The sequence below is a fragment of the Lichenostomus cassidix genome, chromosome 3, assembly GCF_008360975.1.
Source record: "Lichenostomus cassidix isolate B80296 chromosome 3, HeHo_3.0, whole genome shotgun sequence".
Classification (NCBI taxonomy): Eukaryota; Metazoa; Chordata; class Aves; order Passeriformes; family Meliphagidae; genus Lichenostomus; species Lichenostomus cassidix.
Genome location: NC_139483.1, coordinates 76333525 through 76351369, shown reverse-complemented (window position 1 = coordinate 76351369; position 17845 = coordinate 76333525). Strand labels below are relative to the sequence as shown.

The window sequence follows — 17845 nt, the reverse complement described above, 5'->3', positions numbered from 1 at the left end:
TGAGATACTACAGCAAACAAAATGGGTTTTGCATGTTAAATTTACTATGTAATTTTATTTGGAAATGAGGTTTTTAACTTGCAAAATGAGCTACTGAATATTAAGATCAACTGGTGTGAACCTGCCCCAGAGAGATATGCCTTTCCTTCATTCCCCACCACTACCTGAAGTTGTTCTATATTTGCCCAGAGAATGATTTTAGGAGTACACTTTATCTAAGTTAGCGACAAGCAATAGATAACCACTAGTCCTGAGCAGATCTGATTTTATGAAGGCAAAATGCAAGACTAGGGGGACAGGAGGGCATTGTACACACATGTCTGGTCTCACTTGAACAGTTGCTGGCTCTGTTACTGGTGCTCAAATCTGATCATGGCTGTCTTCACCTCACTGCACCAGGACAAGGGCAGGGCACTGTATTAGTGCTGGACCCGGATTGCCTCCTGGCTCTGATCCAAAATCAGTTTTTCCTGAGGAATCCTGTGAGGAGAATACCAACCATCTCACTGCTGTACTTACCTGAGTATTTCTGAGTAATGTGATACATGACCACCTGCACACCAAATAATCAAACCTGGGTGGAAAAAAAAAGAGAAGGTTGTAGTGGGAAAACTTGTTCTACCCTCAGATGCCATATCCGTTTGCTGGAGTTAGAGCTGGGCTGTCTCCAAGCTGCATAATGTGTCACTTGGGTTTATACAGATCACCAGCACCCCAGCCGTGTTTCTCAAACCCAGGCTGAAGTAGCTCTTTGCCCCTCCTGTCATCTTCCTCCTCACTGTTACTTTTATTGACCAGGCCTTATTTAAGCTTACTTGTTGCATCAGTAAGTGTAGGTTTTTTTCACCTCTGAGTGTCTTTTTGGAAGGTGTGAATTCTGTAGGGTGAGATCCAAGGACTTGTGTCACAAGTTAGTTTCCTGCTTTCTGACTTGCAGGCAGGGGATACTGCACTCCATGTAGCTGCTGCTCTAAATCACAAGAAGGTGGTGAAGCTGTTGCTGGAAGCAGGGGCTGATGCATCTGTTGTCAACAATGTAAGCAGGACATGGAGTTTCTTTGGTATTTTGTATTAATGTATAGTCCCTTTAACATTCTTCATAAGCTTGGTAGAAAATACTTGGCTGTGAAGTGTTGTATTATATCTGGGTAAATTAAAGCAATTAGTCGCTTACTCTTGTGCACAGAGATGTACTAAACTTGGTTGGAGAAATTCCACATTTCCAGTAGCTTGTGTTTGAAGGAAATGCTGTTTTCTTTCTCCCTTCAGGCAGGCCAGACCCCTCTAGAGGTTGCCAGACAGCACAATAACCCCGAGGTTGCACTCCTGCTTACTAAAGCATCCCAGGTACGTTATATATCTCTCCCCAACACACACATACACGTGGAGCTGAGGCCACTTAACCTTGGGAGGCTGCATCCCCTGCTCCTTGTCTTCTGCTGTGAAATGTTCCTACATTTCTGCTGTCTATTGACACAGAGCCTTTCAGCTCCCACGGTGAGCAAGGTGTGCAGATTAAGCCTCTGCATGAGGTGCTGTCAGAGGTCTCTGTTCTGACTGGCAGAGGGTGGAGCAGTCAGAGGCACTTGTTCCCTGCAGTGGCCCAGGGGTTAGAAAGTTGCCCTGTACCAGAAGCTCCTGAGTTGTGTCACTCTGCTGCCTGCCTCAGGCATGTCCCACCTCCAGGATGGTTGTTCTCACTGGAGGATGCTCTGCAATGGGGACAAAATGTCCTGTTTATACTTTGCATCTGTGTGTGAATGCTCTTCAGGCCAGAAGGTAGGTGGGAGGGCATGAGACCAGGTACAATCCTTGCCCTCCTCCTCATCACCTCTGCATGAAAAGGGCTGGCCTTGGCTTGGGAACCAGCCCAAGGACAGCAGAGGAGGTGCTCATCCTTCTAGGGGACAGCAAGTGCCCCAACAGATTGAGCTCAGTGGTGGTGTGTTTTCACAGCCATAAACACCCACGTTGCTGAGCCCATCAGTGTCCATCTGGCAGTGCACTCTCCTTTATCCGTTGCCTGTTAGACAGACAAGGAAAAAGTCTGCTCTATTACTTGTCTTCTGTGGTAGGAAAGAGCATGACATCACTGAGTAACAGTGTGGTCTGCCTTCAGGTCTCGCGTTTTAACCGTGGGAGAAGCCTGAGGAAGAAGAGAGAGAGACTGAAGGAGGAAAGGAGAGCTCAGTCAGTGCCACGGGATGAAGTGGTACAGAGCAAGGTACAGTCTGGCATTACCAGCTTGATCTGCTGTGAAGAGGCACTGTCACTAATATTTGGGCCCATCTCACTTGTGCATGGCCACAGCAGCTGCCCGAGGCAGTCTGTCCTGATCTGCTGCTAAAGCTTTTCCCACTCACATGTGCAGAGCAGCTTAAAAAACTGAGCAATCGAAGAAGAGGTTCCTCTTCCCCATCTCTGCAACTGCTCTGAACTCCCTGTCTTTGCTTCAAGCAGGGCAGTGTCTCAGTTGCTGATGACACACCAAGCAGCGACCAGCCTCCGGAGAGGAAGAACAATCTGAAGGATAAACCCCAGTCACCCTCACCAGATCCCAAAGAGAAAAAGAGCAAAAAGAAAAAGCCAAAGGAAAAGGTATCAGTAGATTTAAAACAGCAGAGACAGACATGGGATAGCTGTTCAGAAGTGGTGTGGGTGTCTCTTTGATGTGCTGGGGCAGCAGCCCCACCATGCTCCTGGGGCAGAGACAGTCTTCAGATAAAACTGATTTTTGCTGTAATTTTCACAATGGATTTGTCCCATTCCCACCAGGATTAGTTTACCAAGGTGCTCATATAGGCAAAACGTGTGTATATTGTGCAGGTTTCAGCACTGTCGGACCCCATCTCCCCAGCTGATCAGCAGACACTCCCTCAGCCCCAGAAAAATGTGCCCAAGCGCAGAAGCAAACACCACTGCTCCTCTCCACCCCCTCCCCATGAAGTCCGAGCCTACCAGCTGTACACACTCTACAGAGGAAAGGACGGGAAGGTGATGCAGGTGAGCCACTGTGTGAGCAGCGTGTGGAGCTGGAGCACAGTTAGGTAGTGGATAGAAAATATGCTCCACTAACTGTGCTCTCAGGGACATGAAATCATGACTTGGGGTTGGTTTTCCTTGCTTGGGCTTCAGCTGCGTTTTGGCCTGAAGTTTGGCAAACAATAAGCTGGGTTTGTGCCTGTTAAAGAAGGCATATGTAAGTAGTTTTGATCTACAAAGATAAGGGGTGAACAGTGATTGGAAATGACATGAGAACTTTCATGATGTACTTTGAAACATTAAGACTTCTGACAGGAAATGCAAAGAGATTTTCCAAGGAAAAGGAGTGTGTGAGCACTGAATGCTTACTACCTAAACCAAGAGATTGAGTAAGCTTAATAGATTTTGTTCCAATTCTTTCTGGGTTTTGCAACATGTCTTTGGGGATTCTGTGTTTACTGGGGGCAGGATTTCTATAGAAACAAGTTAACAAATAAATCTGGAGCTACCAGCCCATGTGCATTTATTCCAGTTTGGAATAAATTTAAAAGTGATATTTAAGTCACTTTACTATACAATTAATTAACACAGTAGACATTTATAAGAAAGCATAAAAACAGTTATTAAATTATCCTGTAGACACTATAGACATCTGTATTGTTTTCTTAATATTGCCCTCTTGTACTCCTGTGAGGTCTATCCTTTCATTTCCTTAGCTTCTCACATCCATCCAACAGCTTTTATCAGGCCCTTGGCATAGTTCAGAATTTCAGCAGATTCTGAAGATCATTCAGGTCAAACTTCAAAGGTGTCACTGGCTGTTTACTGCTTTCCAACCTCTCAGTGTAAAGTTTGAGAAATTTTCAGACAGGGGCACTATGGAATTATCCTATAGCAGGCATCAGGAAGGATGGAGAACCTTTCATATATTAAAAGGAGTATCTCCCTGCCCTCCTAGGGATCTGATGGGCCATAGGAATGACTTGGGGAGCAGAGAGGCGCAGATTTGTATACAAATCTCACCTCTTCACAAAGATCAGCTTAATAGAGCTAGACTCCCATGCAGTATTTCCTGAAATACGTGACACTCCTCTCTTCTTTTCTTTTTTGCTTGTCTGTCCTCTCTGATGCCCTGAGGCCATGAATAGCAAACATAACTTCTGAAGTGCATTTACTTCTGAAGCTTTCCTTAATACTCAGCAAACCACCCACCTTTCCCTGCCAAGGGAATAACCCCCAATTTATGAAACACTGCTGCAGGGCTAAAGAAGAGAGGGAGGCTCCTCTGCAGACAGATTCGGAGCAGCTGCTTTGGGCTACTGGCACAGCCCCTGAAGGAGCCAGTTTCTGCCTTTGGGCTGCTGAGGAAGCTGCTGAGGGTTAGCTGTCTTCACTTAAGGGAGCCTTTTGTGACCATCTCCCTGAGAGATTTAAATATGGTCCGTGCAGCTGCCCTTTCCGAGGGACCATGGGATGGTGTCCCATGAGCCAAAGGCAGGCAGAGGAGTGCCCAGCAGGCAAGAGGCGGCAAAATGCCAGCAGGGTGAAGGCAAACAGAAGCAGCAAGACCTTGCCATTCAGTACTGAAAAAGGACAGATACTTTATTAGCATTAGATTAAAAAGTAAATGCGCACAACCCAAATGCATCCACCAAATCACTTTTTTTACAGTTGAGAATTGCAGCATTGAGACACAAGATGTGAGACACAGGCCTGTGATGTAGTATCTCCTCAGCCAGCACACACAATCTGAGCTCAGTGCTGCTTGTAGCCCCAGTAAACTAACATTGCTGTGTTAGGCTGTGTCCATACAGATCAATCCTTTTGTAGGCTGTGCTTTTTCAACTAACAGCCTGTTTGCTGATCTTCTGTAAGATACTGTCAGGAGGGTGAGATAGAGTATATGGGATAGAACACAAGACTAACTAAAGGAGACTGTGATAATGTTCCAAGTGTGCTAAGAGAGTGGTGGCATGTAGCAAGTAAATGTATTGTTACTCCTTTCAGGCACCCATAAATGGATGTCGTTGTGAGCCCCTCATAAATAAACTGGAGAATCAGCTGGAGGCAACAGTGGAAGAGATAAAAGCTGAGCTTGGGACAGTACAAGATAAGATGAATATTAAGCTGGGCCAGATGGAAAGCAAAACTCAACATCAAGTAAGAATATGATCTGGAGGTTTCCTTGCCCATATGGTTTAGAAATATGTCCTAAATTTAATGATATTTTCATTGTCATCATTTGTTTATTGCTTCTTGTGTTGTAAAAGCAAACCTGAACTCTTAATGCTCAAGCCCAGGAACTGTGACATTCTACCAGGAAGTGATGTTGCAAAACATCACATTTAATGTGTTAAGTGGCTTCTGGTGCTCCTTTAGAGAAGGAATTTTAAGAGCTTGAGCCATTAAGAGGGAAAGAAGGCAGTCCTGTGGCTGGTCAGTTCATAATTGTCAAAATGCCTGTTGCTGAATTATGTATGCATTGAAATTCAAGATCCTCTAAGTTTTGGGTTTTTTTTAATTTAATAGTTTTTCATTGATAATTTTGTGATTGAATCTCTTTGCAAGTTTCATCTAGTTGTAGTTGACAGCATTCCTAGAAACAAAGACTGAAAGACAGATCATACCTTGATTTACAGGGTTCACAGGTGGGAGTTTGGTTCTAACATGATCATCTCAGCTGAACTGCATTTTCCCCCACAGCTCCGTGTTTTGGACAAGCTTATGGCTGAGCGACTGTCAGCAGAGAGGACAGAGTGCCTTCACCGCCTGCAGCAGCACATGGAGCTGGAAAAGAGTGAGGGGGAGAAGAGGCAGGTAGGGCTTGAAACAGCTACTCCCTCTTAGGTCATACTCTGGTAGCTCAGCTCAGGAATTTCATTCCAGCAGACAGAAAATATCAGAGATGCGTCTCATCTGTTCAAACAGGTAAAAGAACTTCAAAGACAAATTATTCCTATCCACCATCTTAGTCACTAAACCAAATTTATGAAGTTTTTGTATTAGAAATTAGGAATGTGATATCCAGTTCCACTGATGTAATTCCATTTACTGTGTCTCTAGTGTGGGATCTACAACAAAATAACATTTTTCCAACATAGTGATTTGCAAACTTTCTACCACTACATTTTTCGCAGTTGTGCTTTCAGCTTTTGCTTCATTAGAGGACATATGCAGGAACATATCCAAATAGTCAAAAAGGCTAAGATTTCTGTTGTTCCTTCTCATCCATTTGTCTGTGGGCCCTGGGAATCTCTCCCTTCTTCTCTACCTGATCTTTTTTTCCCCCCATGTATTAAAAGGCTGAAGTTCTTCCCTCCATGTTAGCAACAGGGCACCATCTCCAAGCTGTGTATTACTGCCAGTAGGAAAGTCCTTTTTTGTATGCTTGTTCAACCAGCAGTACAAGAATAACTGCTCTTGTAGGGATCCAGCTCTTGCCCTTCCAGCTTCTGCAAAAAGTCACCATTTAAAACCTGCTGAGAAATTAGTTTCTCGACTCATACAGGTGAATTTAAAATACAGTTAATTTTCTCATTATTAGTATTTTTCCAAGAACTGAGAAATACACTTTGTGCTAGGAAAATGTCCTGAGTGTTTGTAAGGCCATTCCAAATCCATGTTAAAAAGACTGACAGCTGTGATAATCCTCACATAAGATACTTATCGAGATATTTGGGTCTAACATCCACAAAACACTTTTCTCGAAAGAAAAGTACTTACCAAACTAAGGCAGCTTTAATTTTTATTCCATAAGAGACGTAAGTATTATATTGGCTTCTGAATGTCTAGGCTTGTGCTCTATCTCCTTGTAATCTCCAGTTAAGAAACAAGATGCTGGAGTGATACATCAGATGAACTGAATTAAGCAATGGCAGCTGTTCCTGCTTGGTTGGGTCTAATTGAAACAACTGAAAAAACAGATTTGGGCTTTACTAAACACACTGACTAAATATCCTTGTGCCTAGGATAGCCTGACCTAAATTCATGATGTCATATGAACAACAGGATGAAAAGAGCTACTCCTGTTTTAAATGATTGAAATGCTTCTGCAACTGACACTTATTAAGCATCCATGTAATCTGAAAGCTGTTAGTGATTTATAATTTAATGGGGGACTCACCTTTATCACTGAAAAAACAGAGAAGCAGAGGTTCCTGATTATATAAAGCTGTCCCCCAGAAGTGTCTAATTTGAATTTCACTCTTAAAAAATTACCACATGGGTGTTCTTTGCACTTAGAAACTATCACTGACTGTATGATTAAACAAGTCAACTGTGATAGTGGACTTAGAGTTGCATTGGAAGTACCATATTCATATCTAAGAGGTGGTAGCTTGGACTTAAGAGGCTGCCTTTCATTAGCTAGTGCATAGTTCTCCACCTTTTCTGATTTGCAGTCCTTTAAATATTCCCAGTGGCAGCATGCACATCTGAACAGGGACTCTGAGCCCACAGATGCCCAGATTACTTCTCTTTGTCCCTGGCAAATATGCTCAGCAGCCCAGGAACTATAGGGTCTCATCATAGGATCGTGTAATTTACAGTCTCTTTCTGATAGATTTCCTTGGTTGATGAGCTGAAGACCTGGTGCTTGTTGAAGATTCAGAATCTGGAGCTCAAGCTTTCTGGAGATTCCAGGTCATCAAGACCAAAATCAACTTTGTCCACTTGTGAGTCTCTCACTGAGACCCTGGATACTGACAACAACCCCCACAGTGCCAAGGACTGCAAAGCCAACCAGCCTGTGCTGCAGTCAGAGGGCTCCCACCAGCATTCCTATATCACGCTTCCAAATAGCCTCTTGGAAGATGGGGGAAGGAGCAGAGTCCAGATGCCAGAACAAAGCTTTGGGCAACACTTTTGCGTTAAACAAGATGGAGCATTGGGTACAACCATGTCAGGTACTTAGATGTCATATCCATTCAAGGGCCAGCTCATTAACTGAGGGGTACTTGTATTAATGCCACATAATTCTGGTGGTGTGCTTTCCCCCATCCATATGCCTGATGTCTTGGGATTTGAATTCACTTTAAGGCAGCCACTGGGAATATTTTAAGATGTGTCTGGGTGGAATTCCCCTGACTCTTCCTGATGCTTTCACTGTGTCTTTGAAGCAAAAGTCCTTTGGTGCTTTGAATAACTCTTGGTCCTGGAAGCTTTCAAGGAAAAAAAAAAAGAAATGTGCAGAATGGCCAGGTCTCCACAGCCAACTAGAATGCTATCAGAGCCCTGGATTCTGTAAAATACAATGAATATGTCTCCTAAACACTATGCAAAGTTAACAGACATGGACGCCCCATCAAACTAGAAAGGCACATAAGATATCTTGTGGTACTTGAGTGTGAGCTATTCTGCATTGGAACAGTTCAAAAGCATCAATGTGTGACCTTTCCAAAATGACTGTGACTTCAAGTTTTGTAGAAACAGGAAGTTCATAAATATCAGCAGACGTAACCTACTTTGGAAGTCTAGACTGATACTTCATCAGAAGGACATGTAACAAGTGACAGACCACAGAATGATTTGGGTTGGGAGGGACCCTAAAGATCATCTAATTCCACCCCCCTGCCATGGGTAGGGACACTTTCCACTCTACCGGGTGGCTCAGAGCCACATCCAGCCTGGCCTTGCACACTTCTGAGCATGGGGCATCTGCGGCTTCTCTGGGCAACCTGTGCCAGTGCCTCACCACCCTCACAGTGAATATTTTTGCTTGATATTTATGTCCTTTGCCTGTTGTCCATCTGTAGCCCCCGGCTGCAATGCAGCACCTCCCTGCCTGGGCCATCTTTTCTCTTTTAATGACTCTCCATTACATCACCTGACTGTGAAGATGTGATAAACTAATATAAGCCTGTACAATATACACACCAAACCACATCATTCATCAAACAATGAGGGCTTCTGAATGCTAAAATAAATGCCCAGAACTTTTCATAATGTATTGTCTATAATTTATTCTATAGGTACAGAGCAACAGGCAGTTACAGGCGGACCGGTTTCTTCGTCTGCCCCTGCTCAGGATGTCAGGCCAAAGGACAAAGCTGTGAGTGCCAGCACTTTCCACCGGTTCCAGCAGGAGTTGCCCTCCTCCGAGCTTTCAGGCTCCAAATTAAGACACGTTAAAGTTCAAGCTGCTTTGCAGCCGTTGCCTGAACCTGCAAAGACTGAACCACAGAGTGGTTACTTCATTGACAAAGGAACTCAGACAAAAAAGTCCACCAAAAGTGGGCAGTCGAGGCACAAAACTGTGCACCACAGCGGGGCACAGCAGGGCCAGGAGCAGCAGCCCTCAGCCCCGCCTGCCCCTCCACTCAGAGACACCTCCCAGGCCCTGGAGATAACCCAGTACTTCTTCGAGGCTGTTTCCACGCAGATGGAGAAGTGGTATGAGCGGAAGATAGAAGAAGCTCGGTGCCAAGCAAATCAGAGAGCGCAGCAAGACAAGGCTGCGCTCAAGGAGCACATCAAATGCTTAGAAGAGGAGCTCAGCAAATTAAGGACTAAGGTGCAGAAAGAGAGCTAGCACCTGCCAAGCAGGTAGTCAAGCAACAGGACTTATTTTGGAACCTGCTGTATGGCAATGTGGAATATTGATAGTTGTAGTGCCTGTTACATCCAAACAAAACACTTTTTCAGGAGTAGAAATAACTTTGGAAACTCTGTAACTGAGGAGAGTTCATATGCAAACTATATTAATACCAACAAGATGCTGCAGATTAGATCCTTTCTTTGTTATTTCTAAGAGTCTGTTAATATTGCACTCTCAGTTTCCAGATGCTGCTTGAACCAAACTGCATTAGTAACCAAAACTGCTTTCTGAAAAGGGAATTCCCACCCACACAGGACATAGGCTAGATGGTTCCACTGTATGCTACATGTAAACATGTTGTGATACCAGTACTGAAATAAATCCAGGATGTTTGAAAGGTTTTGACAGAATTACTTAGTGATGAAGGGCTATTGATACTATTTTAGATACTCCCAGGTCCTCTCCCTAGTCAGTGGAGAGAAGCTAAAGAACCCACTCCAATTACAAGCCCAGGTAGGTGACACATGCAGGCTTCCATCTGGAAGAGGACAGGCAACCAAGGAGGGAGATGCTAAGGTGACTCATCCCATTAGGTAGAGAGGCTTCATTCAGCTACCACTTTGTTTTTCTCTTGGTTTTCCATTACTAAAGCAAGTGCTAAATCAGATTTGTCTTTTTTTTTAATGGTGTCCTGGTTGCAGAGCTCCTTATGGTTACACTAATGTTGGGGTTGTACTCCAATAATCTGACTGAGCAGTTTTGTTTAGAGCATGGATGGCAGGCATTTTACTGTAACTGTGGTCTATTTGTTAGGTGTAATTTTTATATAAATGTCTTTTCCTTCAAGCAGCAAACAGCTGAATTGTCTACTGTTGAAAAGCTTGAAAAAGTCCTTTATCTAAGGAAGTGAAATCTTGGCTCCTGTATTCAAATGTTTATTTTTCTGCAGTCAGGATTTTTTCCCAGGCACCTTGTTCAGACTGTCTACCTTTGTTCCTCTGAAGGATTCCTCTTTTTTTTCCCTTGTATCTCTAAAAAGGAGACCAGGCCCTGCTGAGTCTACAGGTTTTAGGACAAACAGTCCTGCAAAACAGAACTCAACATTTTAAAGCTTTTATCAATGTGTTTTGTTATAAAATCAAAACTTTATTTGACCAGTGTCATCCATGCTGACAGACTCCAAATAATCTAGAGGCACTGTAACTCATTGCATCTGCGCTCCTTTAGGCTTTCCTCCTTATACCTCTGAGAAGGCTCCATCAGATTATGTTAGAAAAGTAAGTTTACTTACCAAATCATGACAGAACAACTGTTCAAAATCAGTTCCAACACAGGGTGGTACTGTTATGCCAAGGAGAAAAATACCTTTTTTTCTGTACTGAGGAGCCCTAAAATCAATACAAGACACTTTACAGTGTTGAAGTCACCATTCACTAATTAGTAATTAAGCTTTTGTCTTCTTAGTAGTTGTATAAAGCAAAAAAAACATCATATAACAATATCTTTTAAGTTCCTATTAATGCACTATCAAGACAAGAGAAGTGTATCTGCAGCTATGGAAATGGAAATACTAGTTTTGTTGCTCTGACTTCTGTAGCCTAATATAGACACTTTGGTATGTTTACAGTTTTGTTTAAGCTACAGTAGGAATGCAAAAGCATGCTATTGAAGTTTTGTATCACCTGGATGAAGTTAATGTTTTGCCAAGCAATTAAAGTAAGTGTTGCTCAGAAATCTGTGGTGTCACATTTTCTAGCCAGAGAAAACTGACACAGTCCCCTCACTTGACTTGGAAGGGGGAGCAGAAAATTGGACTTCAACTTCTAAGCTTTTTGCTTGTGGTTATAAAACATATAAATGAAGTCTGTCATCTGTCCTGAGGGAGGCTGCAGGGACTGAGTACTGCCTGTTGGCTGGTGCAGGCACCCATTTCAGAAGTTACAGGCAGAGGGCTGAGTTGTGCACAGATCACACACGTGCTCCTGAGCTTGCCCAAGCTCAAGAGAGAGGCTGTGGCTTTAGCTAACCTACTTCACACACGGACCATACTACCAAGGTCATAGGTCCAAGTAATTTAAGTAAATCCAAGTAATTACCAAGTAATTTAAGGCAGTAGCCTGGCTGCAGGTTACTGATTTTAGAGGTTCTCTGAAGCCAGTGAGGGTACAGTAAAAGGAATTTCTGCCAATTCCTTTCTGTACTCCTCACTTCTTCAAAACTGTGAAGGACTTTAAAAAAATGCATGTCTGATCTACCTGCCTTTCTCTGCAGGTATATTTAGTTACACTTGCAGGCTGTACTTGGACTCCTTGAGGCTTGTGGCTGGCAACTTTATCTTGGCAAACCCACAGAGCAATGGAGATGAAGGGCAGCAGCACTCAAGAGGTCAGTATCTGTCCAGGGCCCTGCCTGTCAATCCTAGCTCTGGATTACGTGCCTACAACATGGAAACATACAAACCGGGAGTCAAAGGAGTAATGCACTCCAAAAGGAAAGTACTGTGATGAGGCAGCAGCCTAAAGCCAGGAGCAGAAGTCCAAGCACTGGCTGAAAGGAAAGGAAAGGCTACTGTGGCAACAGCCAACATTGGTTATGGCTTGTTCGGTCACAGGATTTGCTGCCAGTCTGTCCAGCTCAGTAACTCTGCAGAAAACCACCTTGGAAAGTTGGGGTGGCTCCCTAAGGGAACTACAGCAGCAGAGAGAGGGAAGAGTTCCTGCCTGTCTTGGAATCACAACCTGAAATAGTCAGGCACCTAGCTACTGCTGCCTGTCTGGTAATGTGGAGAAAATCCGCAGCTCATCAAGGCATTTTTAAATCATCTGGAAAAAAAAAGATACATGGAAGCTCAAGGAAAGTGAGAATAGTTGCAAGTATCTATTAGAAGTGGAGTAGTAGACAATTTGGATAAACAAACCACACCATTTCCAGTTAGTATTTTCTACCTGTAACCCTACTTCATATTGATTTTTAAATACTAGCTTGAAGGTACTTCTCTTGAGTTTGTAATAAATGTCTCTGGGGCTAAAATTTCCCATTTTCATGTAAAAAGACCTCCCCTTTTAAGTTTTATTCAGCTACTAAAAATCATCATCTACACACAAATTTTTTTAATGTTTTTTTGTTCTGGGCCAGTTTATTTATCCCATATTCTTTTTTTTAATCACAAATTTTGGTGAAAATCCTTGGCATAGTACATGAAGAGCTGTCATTGTGAATATTAACACTTACAGTTACCACAGTAAAAAGCAGACATAATAATCTGGCATATATTTATTTCCCATTTCACTGGCATTAACACAGCTGTTGTAATTTTTGGTGCTTTCTGCTTTTCCTGCAGCACATGCTACATCATCCATGCAGTTCTTTGAAGTCCTTTGTGTCCAAGTGATTACCACTTCTGAGGATAGCCAAACCGAGAAGTAGATGGCCAAAGGGAAAAACCAAACAAAAGGAATTTACCACTGTGGTAAATTCCTCCTTCAAATATTACCAGGATGCCAGCAAAGGCTGTCATTATAACCACATTCTGGAAAAAACACTGTGCTTATTTGCAGCAGATGAAAATCCAACTGTCAACAAAATTAAGATCAGGATTTTGCCAGCTTAAGTGTTCTTTGAAGTTCCTGAAGTTGCATGTTGCCTTGAGTAATCATCATCCTGATTGCATCCTGAAAAACAGAACAGAATCTAGTGAACTGAACACCCGTACACAGCACAGGTTTTACACATGCACACAGGCTTTTAACACATTAAAATACACTAAATTCTTACTGGCACTATTGTCATCTACTTCTTTGTGTGACATAACATTACAGTATCTGGTATGATTAAAAACCCGGTAAATAAATGGATTCATTTTCTCCAGTTCCTTAGTGATGTCTTTGGTCGCGGCTTTGCTTTAAAACTTAGTTTTTAACAGGATTCAAACTCCTAATAATGTTTTCTTTATGCCTCTGTGTCTACTGCCTTTGCAAGTCAGCAGTGAGAACTGCACATGGGCATTAAGGGAGACAGACTTTACAGAGCAGGTGGGTGTTCCTCTCAACATTCTCTAAGGACTGTAAGGCTTTGTCTGCACAGCTCAGCCACCAATTCCTTGGGCCCGGGCTAGAAAAAGGAACGATCTAGGAAGCAGAGGGCTGGAGCCTTCTCACCCGTGGGGAACACCTACAAAACCAACCCCCAAGACACAGGACAGGATAGTGCAGTGACCATTCCCGAGGGTTCCCGATCCTCACCTCTTCTGTAGCATGTTTATTTCTCTTGAATTCCTCCCTGGCCCAGTCCTTTAAGTAGCGGCGATCCTGTTCAGCAGGGACCTCCCGGATAGCCCGCAGGATCTTGCGGTATAACTGCAGGACCTGCTGCCGCCTCAGGAACTGGCAAGGAGAGAGGGAAGTCTGCCCGCTACTCCCCAGCACAGTGCTGCGAGCTGCGCCCTCGGCGCCTTTGCTTCGACGGGTATTTAAACATCCACCCAGTTCCCCACCGCTTCTACAGGACGCAGCTCGCCCCACCCCCCGGCCCGCCCTGAGGGTACCTGCTTGAGGGTGAGCGCGCCCGGCGGGACGCGCCCGGCGGCCATGACGGAGCTCCGCCTCAGCCGCGCCACGGGGCCGCCCAGCCCGCCCAGCGCGGGCGGGGCCAGGGCCGCCATTTCCTGCGCCGTGCCGGGACTGATCGCAAGCGGCTCGTTCGGTCTGTTCATTTAAACTATGCTCGATTCAAGGCACAGACGTCGTAATTACAAAGAGTGGTACCTCTCTTTATTAGTACAGATGATACAATATGCATAGCCTTCGCAAACATCCCCAACGCCTGTCTCGGACAGGGGCAAACTTCACAGTGTAAACTGGTAAGGCAGGGATCAGCACAGGGCATGATTCAGAAAACTCCCTGCTGGTATCGTCAGGCAAAAATCAGCAATAATCAAAAAGGATGTGATAAAACCCCAGAATCGTTTGAAGTATTCCAAGTACTTGTTTTTTCTTTTGGCTGGTTGAAACCATCCACCTCCCTTGCTCCACACTCCTTCCCACAGGCTAAAGAAGGCTTTATTTGCAACATCTCAACTTCTAACGCAGAAATGCCTTCCCAGGAGCAAAATCAGTTTTACTTACGGCAGGTAGAGAGTGGCAGGAATAATTTTACCTCTGTTAATATTACAAATGCTTTTTCTTTTAAAGAAAATAAGTTACTACAAGAGAAGATGAGACAAGTTCTATGTTACTTGTGGGAATAGCAGGAGACAGCCTCACCACTGCCTAACTGTCCTCTGACACACGAGGATGCACCCAAACCATTCTCACACAGTCTCTGCCCAGGGCATCTCCTGCAGGATAATGCTGGTTAGGAATTATTTATGACCCCTCCCGTGAAATGCAGTTTCTTGTATTTCAGTGGCTCAGCAGCAGCAGTCGGGTCCTGACCTTGTCTACAAAGTCTAGAGAGTGTCGGAGGCAGTCACCAGCTCAAACCACTGTCGGAGGGCATCGCTCAGAGTTTCCGGGAGCGCGTTCACGTCTCTCAGGATCATGTAGAACGGGAATGGGAATTCTTCCATGTACGACCTGATCTCAGGCAATTCTCCAGGTCCTTTGAATATAGGTACTTTTATGTCCAAAATAGAATCCTGTAAGAAAGTACTGATGTTACTACTAAATGACACACATATTTTATGACCGCTGATAGAATTTATCCTATTTTCCAAATACTTACAATTTTCCCCTGTTAGATTAAAAGTTAATAAATTACTTTTAAGATTAAAAGCTGTAAGTGTTCAATGGTAAATCAGATCAGAAGCGGAACATAAATCAGTTAAATGCTTTTGCCCTTTTAGACAAAACTGTACTAATCCATGAGTTATAGACTAGAAGAGACTAAGCTTAAGCTTCTGCAATACCAAGTTCTGTAAATAAATTCTGTCTTAGCATTTTATGATTTTACTGTTGGCACTTTCATTTTATTAATTTGATGCCTTCCCAGGAGAGTCTGTAAGCGCTTTAGTGCTGAGTTCAACTTGTATTTGTGCAGTGCTCTTATAGAAGATTCTTTAGAAACTTCATAGTATTTTGACAAATACTACAAAGACAATAATCAGATTAAACTCTAGCTGTGCTTCTTGTAAAGTAACTTAGTTGCTCAGTGTAGCAGCTCAGAAAATTAATAAAGCTTATGGAAAACACTGTTTTTCCGCAGAAAAATCTTACGAAACACAACACTAAAAATTTTTCCTTGATACTACCGCCACGTTTCATCAGAACCTTTTAGCAGTTTGTCAGTAGGAGAAATGTTAGTTTTTCAACAATAAATATAGTAGATGAGTTTTGTATGCAAAAATAAAGATACAGGAAGAAAACATGAACTACAAAATTAGAGTCTTTACCACATAATTCCCTGTCAGCCTTACGTTTGCTCACTTACGGCACTACAGAGTCTTCCTGAAAAGCTCCCAGATATTTCCCATCCAAGGACATATAACAGTTTTCTCCCCCCATTACCAGATGCAGGACTCAGCTTTCTCAACTGAGGCATTAAATAACTCTCATGCCCTCCCTTCTGTCTAATGTTTAATCTCATACTGGCTCCAGCTGCCATGTCAGTTGGAGACTGCTGTCAGAAATTATCAAGTTGAATCAGAGCTGAGATGGAGAAAAGCATCTCTCAAACTCCAAATCTGTCAATCTGCCAGCTGCTTCCCTGGCGGCCAAGAGCTACAACCATTACGTTTGAAGACAGGAGCTCTTACTTAGCCTTTCTGTGGCATGGAAGCCAGGATTTTTTTTTAAATACAAAAGAAGCACAGTAGGAACAAATTGTAGCTCTGACAGATGTGAAAAACTGAAACTGGGTTCAGTATCTCTGACCCCTACAAAAGATAAGGTAGCTGTATGGCACTACAGAAGACAAGAAAAAGATTTGTATCAGTTTCTCATTCACTGCAGTTGAATACTCCCCTCTTGTTCACTCACTTACCCGGGAATTAGGATTGTCCAACACTACGAAAATAACAAAGATATTGGCATTCCGAGCTGCTTGAACTGCTGCTGTCACTCGTTCCTTGCCTTCCAAGAAAAGGCCTCTTCCATCAGATACAATCAAAAGCAGCTGTGCTGTTTCTGAGCACAAAAAACATTGAAAATTCCAGTAAGTTCAGAGCAATCCATTTAAAAGGCAAAACCCCCTATTTTGTTGTTTGCCCTGGGGGTATAATGGGAAAAGGAGTACTCCTAAGGAAATTAACTCTTAATCAAATGGAATTCTGTGACTTAACATTAAGCTGCAGTAACCAGTGGGTCAAGAAAAAAGTACTGTGTGACACCACTGAGAATAACGGCGGGGAGGGGGTGGTGACATTTACACACAACACAGAGAGATCCCTACCATCCATCAGTACTATAATCAAGGGTGAAAGTCATAGAAAATACCACACAGACTTAGTCACAGCCTTGTCTTTCATGCCTAGGGGTTAAATACTGAATTACATGAGTCCAGCCACTAGCTCAGTAGAGCACCAGCTGCTGCAATGGAATAGAGCTCGAATCTGTTCCTCCAGAAGCAGGCACCTATGGGTCCATCTGTAGGCTTTTCCCTCTTGTCCCCACTTTAACAGGCTTGGCTTCCATCAGAGAACAATCCTGGACTGCCCCAAATGGGTTATTTTTGGAAAAACTAAATTAGAAGATAGGCTCGGAGGCACAGTCAAGACAGTCCAGTTAGTCTAAAGTAAAGCTTCTGAAACATCAGATGTAGCACCAGTGCTGGGCTCCTCAGCTGCAACCATTTCTGCAGACATGCTGCTTGACCCAAGTAGCTCCCAGATTCATATACATCCCTCTGAAGGTACATTCCAAGCTATATATCTGTCATGTTTTAATTACACATAAAATCACAGTAATTAGTCAGGAATGCAAGCCCCTAATAGTGACAGAGGGATGCAGGACACACTTCTGCTGACAGACCCCAAATGTGACAGGGCTTTGTCTTTTTACAGAAAGAGGTGATGGATCCTATGGTCTTTTCTCCTGCCAGCCCCCTAACACTAAGGAGCTAGTTGCTATTGCATCCTGACCTAGTTCAACAGGACTGGATGCTGCTCCCCCTCAGAACATTCTGACAGCCTGGCCAGCCTGTGGCAAAGCAGCTGTGGAGTATAAATCCCAGACTGTCCACTTCTTGGAGTACTTCAACAACAAGAACTTATAAAAAACGCAGGTGCCACCACAACAAGCTTTTAACTATCACAAAGCAATCTTTTAGACTAACTATGGGTCAGACATGAGGCAGGCAGTCTTCCAGCTGTTCTGGGAAAGTCAAGCAGCTCAT

General features: G+C 43.5%; 3 protein-coding genes across 11 annotated transcripts in view; 1 reads left to right on the top strand and 2 right to left on the bottom strand.

The window, feature by feature from the left end:
- Positions 1-13384, top strand: part of ANKRD6 (ankyrin repeat domain 6) — a 95830-nt gene extending 82446 nt beyond the window's left edge. For 7 of the 9 annotated variants that reach the window (XM_085056348.1, XM_085056349.1, XM_085056353.1 and 4 more), the window contains 9 exons: positions 938-1036; positions 1270-1347; positions 2120-2224; positions 2458-2598; positions 2827-3003; positions 4990-5142; positions 5686-5799; positions 7544-7886; positions 8952-13384. In XM_085056348.1, coding sequence (XP_084912474.1) covers positions 938-1036; positions 1270-1347; positions 2120-2224; positions 2458-2598; positions 2827-3003; positions 4990-5142; positions 5686-5799; positions 7544-7886; positions 8952-9511 — 1770 coding nt within the window. In that variant the 3' untranslated portion in view covers positions 9512-13384. The remainder of the gene's footprint in view (positions 1-937; positions 1037-1269; positions 1348-2119; positions 2225-2457; positions 2599-2826; positions 3004-4989; positions 5143-5685; positions 5800-7543; positions 7887-8951) is intronic. The other 2 variants (XM_085056351.1, XM_085056345.1) reach the window with 1 other exon arrangement.
- On the bottom strand, positions 12773-14952 carry LYRM2 (LYR motif containing 2). The gene is made up of 3 exons (XM_085056355.1): positions 14061-14952; positions 13759-13899; positions 12773-13188 (listed from the first exon to the last, which is right to left on the bottom strand). Exons 1-3 carry the CDS (start codon positions 14226-14228, stop codon positions 13108-13110), a joined length of 390 nt encoding a protein of 129 aa, XP_084912481.1. The 5' UTR covers positions 14229-14952; the 3' UTR covers positions 12773-13107.
- MDN1 (midasin AAA ATPase 1) overlaps positions 14265-17845 on the bottom strand; it is a 90692-nt gene continuing 87111 nt past the window's right edge. Inside the window, exons 101-102 of the mRNA XM_085056356.1 lie at positions 16496-16638; positions 14265-15152 (exon numbers count right to left, since the gene is read on the bottom strand). Of these exons, the coding sequence (XP_084912482.1) occupies positions 14964-15152; positions 16496-16638 (332 nt within the window). The 3' untranslated portion in view covers positions 14265-14963. The remainder of the gene's footprint in view (positions 15153-16495; positions 16639-17845) is intronic.